The sequence below is a fragment of the Branchiostoma floridae genome, chromosome 11, assembly GCF_000003815.2.
Source record: "Branchiostoma floridae strain S238N-H82 chromosome 11, Bfl_VNyyK, whole genome shotgun sequence".
Lineage (NCBI taxonomy): Eukaryota > Metazoa > Chordata > Leptocardii > Amphioxiformes > Branchiostomatidae > Branchiostoma > Branchiostoma floridae.
Genome location: NC_049989.1, coordinates 13467260 through 13478642, shown reverse-complemented (window position 1 = coordinate 13478642; position 11383 = coordinate 13467260). Strand labels below are relative to the sequence as shown.

The 11383-nt window shown below is 41.8% G+C and overlaps 2 protein-coding genes across 3 annotated transcripts in view; one reads left to right on the top strand and one right to left on the bottom strand.

Moving 5' to 3' along the window:
• LOC118426514 (coiled-coil domain-containing protein 157-like) overlaps positions 1-11383 on the top strand; it is a 1184186-nt gene that overhangs the window by 431419 nt on the left and 741384 nt on the right. The gene's annotated exons all lie outside the window — the stretch shown is intronic.
• LOC118426560 (nucleoredoxin-like) lies at positions 564-2025 on the bottom strand. Its single transcript, XM_035836054.1, has 2 exons — positions 1593-2025; positions 564-853 (listed from the first exon to the last, which is right to left on the bottom strand). The coding sequence occupies exons 1-2, from the start codon at positions 1896-1898 to the stop codon at positions 710-712; spliced, it is 450 nt and encodes a 149-aa protein (XP_035691947.1). The 5' UTR covers positions 1899-2025; the 3' UTR covers positions 564-709.

Sequence of the window (11383 nt, the reverse complement as noted above, 5' to 3'; positions counted from 1 at the left end):
TTTAAGAAACTCGATACCAAAAGTAGATTTGACTACATCTTTAATTTAGCTGTTATAATGCTGTTATAATACTGACACGTTTAGCCCCACATAAATGTATGAAGATTAGATCATTATAGAGTCAAGTTTGTTTAACATCCTATCTTGTTTTTTACAGTCATCCATACGAAATACAACGTACTTTTTGTTTGATATACGTATTCAGTTGAAGTTAATGGATCTATTTGAGGAAGAAGTAAAAGGCCTGACCGCTAGGCGTCGCTACGCATTCACATGTCATTAATCGGCATAACAACTATATCTTCTACTACATGTACTAGGAAGCACCATGACGCCAATGCAACAAAATACGTCGATGTAGGTTAGGACCCAGGTAAAAAGATACGTCAAAAAGTAGTTACTCAAGCAACTGGATATGGTTATGGTTTTGGATATGGTTTTGAAAACTTCCTAAAGTTGTCTTCATTCATAGTTAGGGTATAAGCTGGTGTGTTACGCCGAACGGCGGTTATTCCGGCTATATAGATACAGATATAAAAGACCTGTTTCTTCCAGATCACTTCAGTGTCAATGACGAAAACTGGTGGATGCCAGTTGAAACGTCTGACCGTTTCCAAAACCATCCAGTTGCTTGAGTAACTACTTTTTGGCAATACAACAAAATTTTTCCAGATTCTCCACAATAGAAAGCATATATGAATATGCGAGTCTATGACTTCCATGGAAAGTCGTGTCCCGTGGGGTCCGTTGTGACGCCGTCCCTGCCTCTGTCTGTGACGAGTTCTGCAGTGTTCCCATCCACGATAACCAGTACAGGGATTCCCAGCACCTCATATTTATCACACAGGTCCAACTGTGGGGAAAAATGGAGAAATATCATTCTTTGCGCCATAAACTATTACCTATCTCTGTATTCATTTATTTGTTCAATTCAGTAAATAATACACAAATACAAAACAAACAAACAGAAGTGACAGCTTCCCATATAATCACTTAACATAAAAAACCAACAAAACCAAGCGAAATTATACATTTTTAGATAAAAGAGAAGCAAATTATGCTTAGAAAGATCAGATCGAGAAACAAATAAAATCATAATAAGCGCAAAGTGCATTCTCCATAAACTTTTGGTTAGTCAGAGATGCTTTCCTTAGGTGTAATCATTTTCAAACAAAACTTGTGGTAAGTTAGCATTAAAACTAATGTGGTGGTTCATTGCTCCAACTACGCATGCGTAACGAACTGCACTGTTGGTTTAAGGTGAAGGCACGAGCTTGTAAACAATTCTTTTTGTCTTGACCATACTTTATTAAGTGCATGGACGTGTTTTTATGTCCCAGGGCCCTTTACCTTTGACATATTACCTACGGCTACGATACCATTCGCTACGCAAAAGCAGCTGGAAACATGAACCTCTTTATATTTCATTAATATTGAGGCAATCATCAGATAGAAAAAAAACATCTCGATATCATAATTAATTTCTTAAATCTACTTGGTGATTAAAATAAGTAAATAGTCTGTTTTCCAAGCTTAGTTAATATGCAGCTCTTACTTGTCACCAGTTCAATAAAGTACAGCAAAGGTCTTACCCTTTTCTGTGCCTGTGTGAACGGAATAGCCAACCAGGGCATTTCAGCAAAATGCTCGTCAAAACTCTCCTGGTCCGCGTCTCCCGACATCAACACGACCTCCAAACTCTCTGCCTTCTCGGTCTTTTTGAACTCGTTGTAAAACTGGACGAGTTTTGGAGTGAAGCGATGACAGGGAGGACATCCTAGTGCCGAGAAATATAGCCCCACGTACCGCCCCTCCCCCGCTAGCGTCCGGGTTTCTACCGTCCCTCTCTCCCTCCCCGCTTTCTGTAGGGTTTCGCCAAGTAGGTGCACTAGAGCCATATCTTAAAGATACACCGTCCTCTGATAGAGGGTCGACACACTTAACTCCTCCTATTTGGAGCCTTCTTGGGCGTTAAAGAAAGTTGAACACGGTCCTATTCTAAACGTGACAAACATGTAAATTATGTTGTTGGATGACGTTTGTGGTCAGAGTTCATCACAGGGGCGTCATACGTGTTTGTCCGGTGAGACGGGTCTGTGGTGTAGCCTCGAGCGAAGGCCTTCTGGGAGGCGATTGTCTACGACGTTTTGTAGCCTCAGTGGGCCATGTTGATTTGATTATATGGATGACATCAGCCCGCATCAATTTTCGGTCGTTCACAAACTTTCGCGGTTAATCCGAAAGGTTTTCAAGCCTCACACAAAAGTAACGAAGTAATTTTTAGTACCCAAATGACTTTTTGCCTTCATTCCACGGGTTTTACTATGCAATTCAAGTGATTAAAGTAACGCACACTTTGTAATCTTGACGCCATAGCGTTTGAAAGTTACGAACATTCAGCGTCAACGGTGAAAAAAAGAAGCTTTCCGGGTCCCCGACTTTCGCGGTTCATTTGAATAGTTTTCGAGCCTTGTAGAAAAGTAACAAAGTAATCTTTAGATTAATTTCTGCCACGACTAGAGTGCGAACGATCATCTCGAGAAGGAAACATCCGATTGTCAAGCGGTTTTCATCTTTCTATAGCGCACAAAGAGACTTTTCTAATGATATAATGTTTGCCCGGCTGGAACTTGAACCCTAACTTAGTGCCCACCCTCTCGAAATTGAGAGAGGGCGGTACAAGAAGCTACCTGTATGTAAAAGAACGTGTAAGCAGTGCACGTCAAACTTGGTGGAAGACGAAACACATTTTATGTCAAACTGTTCTTTCTATGATCACGAAAGAAAGAAGCTGTTTGAAAAGGCCACCAAATTCCATCCAAACTTCTTAAGAGCAAATGTCTGTAAGGATCAAACAATGGTGGCAAAGGTCAAAAAATAGATTTGGCTCATATTTTGCACAGTGATAGTACTTGGTCCACAACCCCTCAAAATAGCTTTCTTTTAGATCAAAACTCCTTGTTGCCATGGTAACGGGCAAACAAAGTTTTCTGGCCATTTTTCCCAATTTTCGCATCTCAAAAACACAGAAATCAGCATATTTTACGGCACTGTCTCGGCAACACCTTTAAACCTATCATCAAAACAAAACAAGATCTGAATAGACCAACATTTTGGCTTTTTAAAAATTGTTGTGAAATTTCCAAAGTCGTACATTTTCGTTCTTGGGCAGCCTGAAAACAGTGCAATGTTTCAAGCTTCAAAAAAATTTGATTTTTGGCCCAACTTTGTAACGCTATAAGTGCCAAGCTGGTAATTTTTTTGGTTTGAAATTTGTACCATATATAGATCCTTAGAATATCTATCAAATGCTTTGTTCAAAGTTTGGAGTCTTGTTTGGTTGTCACGTGACTGTCCCCTAAAGTAGGCCATTTTTTGTGTTTGGCGAAAATTGTGAACTTTAGCCATGTTTAAAGTACGCTACGTGAAGAAGTAAAATATACTTCTGAATCAACTTCTTATCAAATGTGGATCTATGTATTGCCTATCAAATAAATGCTTGTAGAGTTTCGGGTTATGACGTTCAGTCACGTGGTTGTCCCTCAAAGTAGGCCATTTTTAGGCTCAAAGTAGGCCACAATCAAAACACACCGACGTGACTGTGCTTATTGAGAATCGAATTCGCTCTTTAGCTTCATAATTTGGATACCACTTGTAGTCAAGGGAGGCGGCGCCTGTTGTGGACTTATACGATGGACTTATACTGAGATGTTCTGGGGTTCCTTTGTTGAAACGTTTGGGTCATTCATTCGAGGCTGAGGGCACGACTGGGCGGCTGGGCGGCTGGTGATACGGACATCACCATATGAATTACTGAGGTAAGTGCCTTACTCATTGCAATTTGTTATTAAACATCAATTAAATTATCGACGTAAATAAAAATATAGCATTTCAAAATAAAATTTAAAAAAATGCACGTAGATCTTTTAACTCACTATATTATGTACTATATGTACATTTTGTATAGTTTTATTGATAATCATCGAATTAAAAGCCAATGAGAACATCTAAAAGTGAGCTACTAGCCTTATAATTCTTGATGATGTAATCATGACGTCATGATAATTTGCATAAATTATCTTTATTTTACTAGGTCCATACATTAAAATCATTTTGAAACGCCTAAAACACCCAGAAAACTGCTCAGACACCAATTTTGAGTACCTCATTGGCGATGATATTAACGTGCCATGCGTTACATACGTTAGCTATCTGTTATCTGTATTTATCAACTATATTTAAAGTTGAATTAGTTAATTATGGTAATTGGCCGAAATAAAGGCTACATACATCATATTCATCATATACATCAGTTCATCCCAATATTCCAGTCAGATCTTCAGGAGGGCAAACCAAATATTTACTAGTAGTTCGACCTCACAGTCTTCCAAATGGAGGGATCCAAGTCATCAGGCAATCAGTTTTATCACATCTCTACGTGAGTTTGACATTGTGATTCAATATGTTAGAGAAGTAGTTGCGGAACGATACTAGGATTTTTAACGTCTCAGAATTGAATGTAGAGCGATACTGCAGTCTAAGTTGAAGTCGTCAGTGTATTATGGGTATGTATGTCTGTTTATGCGTGTGTGGTGTGCGGAGTGGTGGGACCGCGCGGCGCAGTGGCAGCATTTGCGGCTCGAGACCGAGAGGTTGCGGGTTCGAATCCAGCTTCCGTGTCACCGATCTTGTGCCCTTGGGAAAGGCACTTTACACGACTTCCCTCACTTAACTCAGGTGTAAATGAGTATCTAGCTGCGGCTAGTGGCGTTGTGTGGCCTTGGTGGGGCTTTGTGGCCGAGACAGGCCTTAGGGGCATGTTCGGGCATGAGCGGCACCCGCCATGGCACACGGTTGGGGGTAGGAGGAACCCCTTACATCCTTGGTTGGAAGTCCTCCTAGGAGACGGATACTCCAAACAACAAAGCTGCATCTGCTGGAGCCGCCTCACACGTTGCATACAGTTGCCCCTGTGAAACTCAGTGCTCCAGTAGACGAGAGGGTGGAGAAGGAATTGCACACCCCTCCTTCACCATAAAAAGTCATGTGCAGGTCAGGCAAACAGGCAAAAAGCCTGTCTGCCTCCTCATCTGTCCAACCAACAGGAGAACCAAAAAAAAAAGTGTGCGGAGTACCACACATGTCTTAAAATGTCAGAACAATCCTCAGGCGTAAGGGTGGTCTTAATTGATACGATATCAGCCTGGAAAGCAATAAAGAAGGCCGTAGTCTATTTCTTCCTATTTCAGGGATAACAGTTTAATGTCTGATAAGGGCAAATCACAATTACTATGCAATTCTACGATCTGTGTGTAAGTGCAGATAATTTGCAATTGATAAGAAAATAAAGCATATCTAATTCTATATCTACAAGCTATGTACCATCGAACGTTCGGGCAGGCATTTAAACACTATAATCATCGCAAATGGTGCAAAGTAACAAAACAAAGTACTGCAGGTAAACATTGTACGTGTGGGCCTTCGTAGTTTTGGGCTGCACCCACTTCCTGTGTGTGCACTCCAAATATGGTACCGGCGTATCGAAGTAAACTTTGAGGTCTCATAACACACTGTATTTATCCGCGACCCCCGTCGTAGTTCGGGTTAAAACAGTGCATCGCGGTACTTGCAAAGGCCGTATTTATTCTTCTTTGCACGAGAGCAAGGTGGAATCTGTGGTGAATAGTAGAGAAATATATCGGTGTTCATGCTGTAAAAGTTGTATTACGTTGCTTTTTCGGCCGGCGGGAATTTGCGCCTTGATATGCCGCCTGCAATTCCATGACCTCCGCTGGGGGTCAAATCAAAGTGCCCATTATAGAAAAAACGAGCAGGCAAATCTATGCTCATTTTCAGATATTTTGTAGCTTGTACCCTCAACCCTAAATTCTTGTAAATTGTATCTGCACCCTTCTATTGGTTTTGAGTCGTCGAACCACCTCACTTTGGGGTCCTTAACCATGTAAATCCCCATAGGCGAAAAACTGTGTTCTGAGACCTTGATGTGCAGGGTCAGAGTTCAAATCTGACCGGAGGTCGGTCATCAGCAATCTTTAACTATCTTTCGGGGGTTGAACTTGGTATGATTGGATAGGTCCATTGGTACCCTATTGTAATTCATAAACCGCTTAATTACCTCGTTACGGGTTGTACTATCGAATTCAGGTGACGGAAGTAACGCACATCTTCTTCAAGATTCTTGAGGTTCGATCGTATGGGGTCGATTTGCGGTTACCGAAAGGTTCGCTTAGCGGTTACCCAGGCGGTTACCCACTCTTTGGCTTTCAAGCCCAATAGAAAAGTAAGGAAGTAATTTTGAATACTCAAATCACTTTTTGTCTTCTCGTTACGGGTTGTACTATCGAATTCAAGTGACGGAAGTAACGCACGTCTTCTTCAAGATTCTTGAGGTTCGATTGTATGGGGTCGATTTGCGGTTACCGAAAAGTTCGCTTAGCGGTTACCCAGGCGGTTACCCACTCTTTGGCTTTCAAGCCCAATAGAAAAGTAAGGAAGTAATTTTGAATACTCAAATCACTTTTTGTCTTCTCGTTACGGGTTGTACTATCGAATTCAAGTGACGGAAGTAACGCACGTCTTCTTCAAGATTCTTGAGGTTCGATTGTATGGGGTCGATTTGCGGTTACCGAAAAGTTCACTTAGCGGTTACCCAGGCGGTTACCCACTCTTTGGCTTTCAAGCCCAATAGAAAAGTAAGGAAGTAATTTTGAATACTCAAATCACTTTTTGTCTTCTCGTTACGGGTTGTACTATCGAATTCAAGTGACGGAAGTAACGCACATCTTCTTCAAGATTCTTGAGGTTCGATTGTATGGGGTCGATTTGCGGTTACCGAAAGGTTCGCTTAGCGGTTACCCAGGCGGTTACCCACTCTTTGGCTTTCAAGCCCAATAGAAAAGTAAGGAAGTAATTTTTAGAACTCAAATCACTTTTTGTCTTCTCGTTACGGGTTGTACTATCGAATTCAAGTGACGGAAGTAACGCACATCTTCTTCAAGATTCTAGAGGTTCGATCGTATGGGGTCTATTTGCGGTTACCGAAAGGTTCGCTTAGCGGTTACCCAGGCGGTTACCCACTCTTTGGCTTTCAAGCCCAGTAGAAAAGTAAGGAAGTAATTTTTAGTACTCAAATCACTTTTTGTCTTCTTTGTCTTCTCGTTACGGGTTGTACTATCGAATGCAAGTGACGGAAGTAACGCACATCTTCTTCAAGATTCTAGAGGTTCGATCGTATGGGGTCTATTTGCGGTTACCGAAAGGTTCGCTTAGCGGTTACCCAGGCGGTTACCCACTCCTTGGCTTTCAAGCCCAGTAGAAAAGTAAGGAAGTAATTTTTAGTACTCAAATCACTTTTTGTCTTCTCGTTACGGATTGTACTATCGAATTCAAGTGACGGAAGTAACGCACATCTTCTTCAATATTCTAGAGGTTCGATCGTATGGGGTCTATTTGCGGTTACCGAAAGGTTCGCTTAGCGGTTACCCAGGCGGTTACCCACTCCTTGGCTTTCAAGCCCAGTAGAAAAGTAAGGAAGTAATTTTTAGTACTCAAATCACTTTTTGTCTTCTCGTTACGGATTGTACTATCGAATTCAAGTGACGGAAGTAACGCACATCTTCTTCAAGATTCTAGAGGTCCGATCGTATGGGGTCTATTTGCGGTTACCGAAAGGTTCGCTTAGCGGTTACCCAGGCGACCCTTCATTCGCTTTAAGCCCTGTAGAAAAGTAAGGAAGTAATTTTAGTACTCAAATCACTTTTTGTCTTCTCGTTACGGGTTGTACTATCGAATTCAAGTGACGGAAGTAACGCACGTCTTCTTCAAGATTCTTGAGGTTCGATTGTATGGGGTCGATTTGCGGTTACCGAAAAGTTCACTTAGCGGTTACCCAGGCGGTTACCCACTCTTTGGCTTTCAAGCCCAATAGAAAAGTAAGGAAGTAATTTTGAATACTCAAATCACTTTTTGTCTTCTCGTTACGGGTTGTACTATCGAATTCAAGTGACGGAAGTAACGCACATCTTCTTCAAGATTCTTGAGGTTCGATTGTATGGGGTCGATTTGCGGTTACCGAAAGGTTCGCTTAGCGGTTACCCAGGCGGTTACCCACTCTTTGGCTTTCAAGCCCAATAGAAAAGTAAGGAAGTAATTTTTAGAACTCAAATCACTTTTTGTCTTCTCGTTACGGGTTGTACTATCGAATTCAAGTGACGGAAGTAACGCACATCTTCTTCAAGATTCTTGAGGTTCGATTGTATGGGGTCGATTTGCGGTTACCGAAAGGTTCGCTTAGCGGTTACCCAGGCGGTTACCCACTCTTTGGCTTTCAAGCCCAATAGAAAAGTAAGGAAGTAATTTTGAATACTCAAATCACTTTTTGTCTTCTCGTTACGGGTTGTACTATCGAATTCAAGTGACGGAAGTAACGCACATCTTCTTCAAGATTCTTGAGGTTCGATTGTATGGGGTCGATTTGCGGTTACCGAAAGGTTCGCTTAGCGGTTACCCAGGCGGTTACCCACTCTTTGGCTTTCAAGCCCAATAGAAAAGTAAGGAAGTAATTTTTAGAACTCAAATCACTTTTTGTCTTCTCGTTACGGGTTGTACTATCGAATTCAAGTGACGGAAGTAACGCACATCTTCTTCAAGATTCTTGAGGTTCGATTGTATGGGGTCGATTTGCGGTTACCGAAAGGTTCGCTTAGCGGTTACCCAGGCGGTTACCCACTCTTTGGCTTTCAAGCCCAATAGAAAAGTAAGGAAGTAATTTTGAATACTCAAATCACTTTTTGTCTTCTCGTTACGGGTTGTACTATCGAATTCAAGTGACGGAAGTAACGCACATCTTCTTCAAGATTCTTGAGGTTCGATTGTATGGGGTCGATTTGCGGTTACCGAAAGGTTCGCTTAGCGGTTACCCAGGCGGTTACCCACTCTTTGGCTTTCAAGCCCAATAGAAAAGTAAGGAAGTAATTTTTAGAACTCAAATCACTTTTTGTCTTCTCGTTACGGGTTGTACTATCGAATTCAAGTGACGGAAGTAACGCACATCTTCTTCAAGATTCTTGAGGTTCGATTGTATGGGGTCGATTTGCGGTTACCGAAAAGTTCACTTAGCGGTTACCCAGGCGGTTACCCACTCTTTGGCTTTCAAGCCCAATAGAAAAGTAAGGAAGTAATTTTGAATACTCAAATCACTTTTTGTCTTCTCGTTACGGGTTGTACTATCGAATTCAAGTGACGGAAGTAACGCACATCTTCTTCAAGATTCTTGAGGTTCGATTGTATGGGGTCGATTTGCGGTTACCGAAAGGTTCGCTTAGCGGTTACCCAGGCGGTTACCCACTCTTTGGCTTTCAAGCCCAATAGAAAAGTAAGGAAGTAATTTTGAATACTCAAATCACTTTTTGTCTTCTCGTTACGGGTTGTACTATCGAATTCAAGTGACGGAAGTAACGCACATCTTCTTCAAGATTCTTGAGGTTCGATTGTATGGGGTCGATTTGCGGTTACCGAAAAGTTCACTTAGCGGTTACCCAGGCGGTTACCCACTCTTTGGCTTTCAAGCCCAATAGAAAAGTAAGGAAGTAATTTTGAATACTCAAATCACTTTTTGTCTTCTCGTTACGGGTTGTACTATCGAATTCAAGTGACGGAAGTAACGCACATCTTCTTCAAGATTCTTGAGGTTCGATTGTATGGGGTCGATTTGCGGTTACCGAAAGGTTCGCTTAGCGGTTACCCAGGCGGTTACCCACTCTTTGGCTTTCAAGCCCAATAGAAAAGTAAGGAAGTAATTTTGAATACTCAAATCACTTTTTGTCTTCTCGTTACGGGTTGTACTATCGAATTCAAGTGACGGAAGTAACGCACATCTTCTTCAAGATTCTTGAGGTTCGATTGTATGGGGTCGATTTGCGGTTACCGAAAAGTTCGCTTAGCGGTTACCCAGGCGGTTACCCACTCTTTGGCTTTCAAGCCCAATAGAAAAGTAAGGAAGTAATTTTGAATACTCAAATCACTTTTTGTCTTCTCGTTACGGGTTGTACTATCGAATTCAAGTGACGGAAGTAACGCACATCTTCTTCAAGATTCTTGAGGTTCGATTGTATGGGGTCGATTTGCGGTTACCGAAAGGTTCGCTTAGCGGTTACCCAGGCGGTTACCCACTCTTTGGCTTTCAAGCCCAATAGAAAAGTAAGGAAGTAATTTTGAATACTCAAATCACTTTTTGTCTTCTCGTTACGGGTTGTACTATCGAATTCAAGTGACGGAAGTAACGCACATCTTCTTCAAGATTCTTGAGGTTCGATTGTATGGGGTCGATTTGCGGTTACCGAAAGGTTCGCTTAGCGGTTACCCAGGCGGTTACCCACTCTTTGGCTTTCAAGCCCAATAGAAAAGTAAGGAAGTAATTTTTAGAACTCAAATCACTTTTTGTCTTCTCGTTACGGGTTGTACTATCGAATTCAGGTGACGGAAGTAACGCACATCTTCTTCAAGATTCTTGAGGTTAGATCGTATGGGGTCGATTTGCGGTTACGAAAGGTTCGCTTAGCGGTTACCCAGGCGGTTAGCCACTCTTTGGCTTCAAGCCCAGTAGAAAAGTAAGGAAGTAATTTTTAGTACTCAAATCACTTTTTGTCTTCTCGTTACGGGTTGTACTATCGAATTCAAGTGACGGAAGTAACGCACATCTTCTTCAAGATTCTAGAGGTTCGATCGTATGGGGTCTATTTGCGGTTACCGAAAGGTTCGCTTAGCGGTTACCCAGGCGGTTACCCACTCTTTGGCTTTCAAGCCCAGTAGAAAAGTAAGGAAGTAATTTTTAGTACTCAAATCACTTTTTGTCTTCTCGTTACGGGTTGTACTATCGAATTCAAGTGACGGAAGTAACGCACATCTTCTTCAAGATTCTAGAGGTTCGATCGTATGGGGTCTATTTGCGGTTACCGAAAGGTTCGCTTAGCGGTTACCCAGGCGGTTACCCACTCTTTGGCTTTCAAGCCCAGTAGAAAAGTAAGGAAGTAATTTTTAGTACTCAAATCACTTTTTGTCTTCTTTGTCTTCTCGTTACGGGTTGTACTATCGAATGCAAGTGACGGAAGTAACGCACATCTTCTTCAAGATTCTAGAGGTTCGATCGTATGGGGTCTATTTGCGGTTACCGAAAGGTTCGCTTAGCGGTTACCCAGGCGGTTACCCACTCCTTGGCTTTCAAGCCCAGTAGAAAAGTAAGTAAGTAATTTTTAGTACTCAAATTACTTTTTGTCTTCTCGTTACGGGTTGTACTATCGAATTCAAGTGACGGAAGTAACGCACACTTTGTTCAATATTCTGGAAGTTCGATCGTATGGGGTCG

Bases quoted from the DNA above. Each gene is read 5' to 3' on its own strand.
- LOC118426560 (XM_035836054.1), bottom strand. From the start codon at position 1,898: ATGGCTCTAGTGCACCTACTTGGCGAAACCCTACAGAAAGCGGGGAGG. The intron at 854-1,592 runs GTAAGACCTTTG...TTTTCCCCACAG, and splicing joins TCACACAGGCACAGAAAAGG to TTGGACCTGTGTGATAAATA.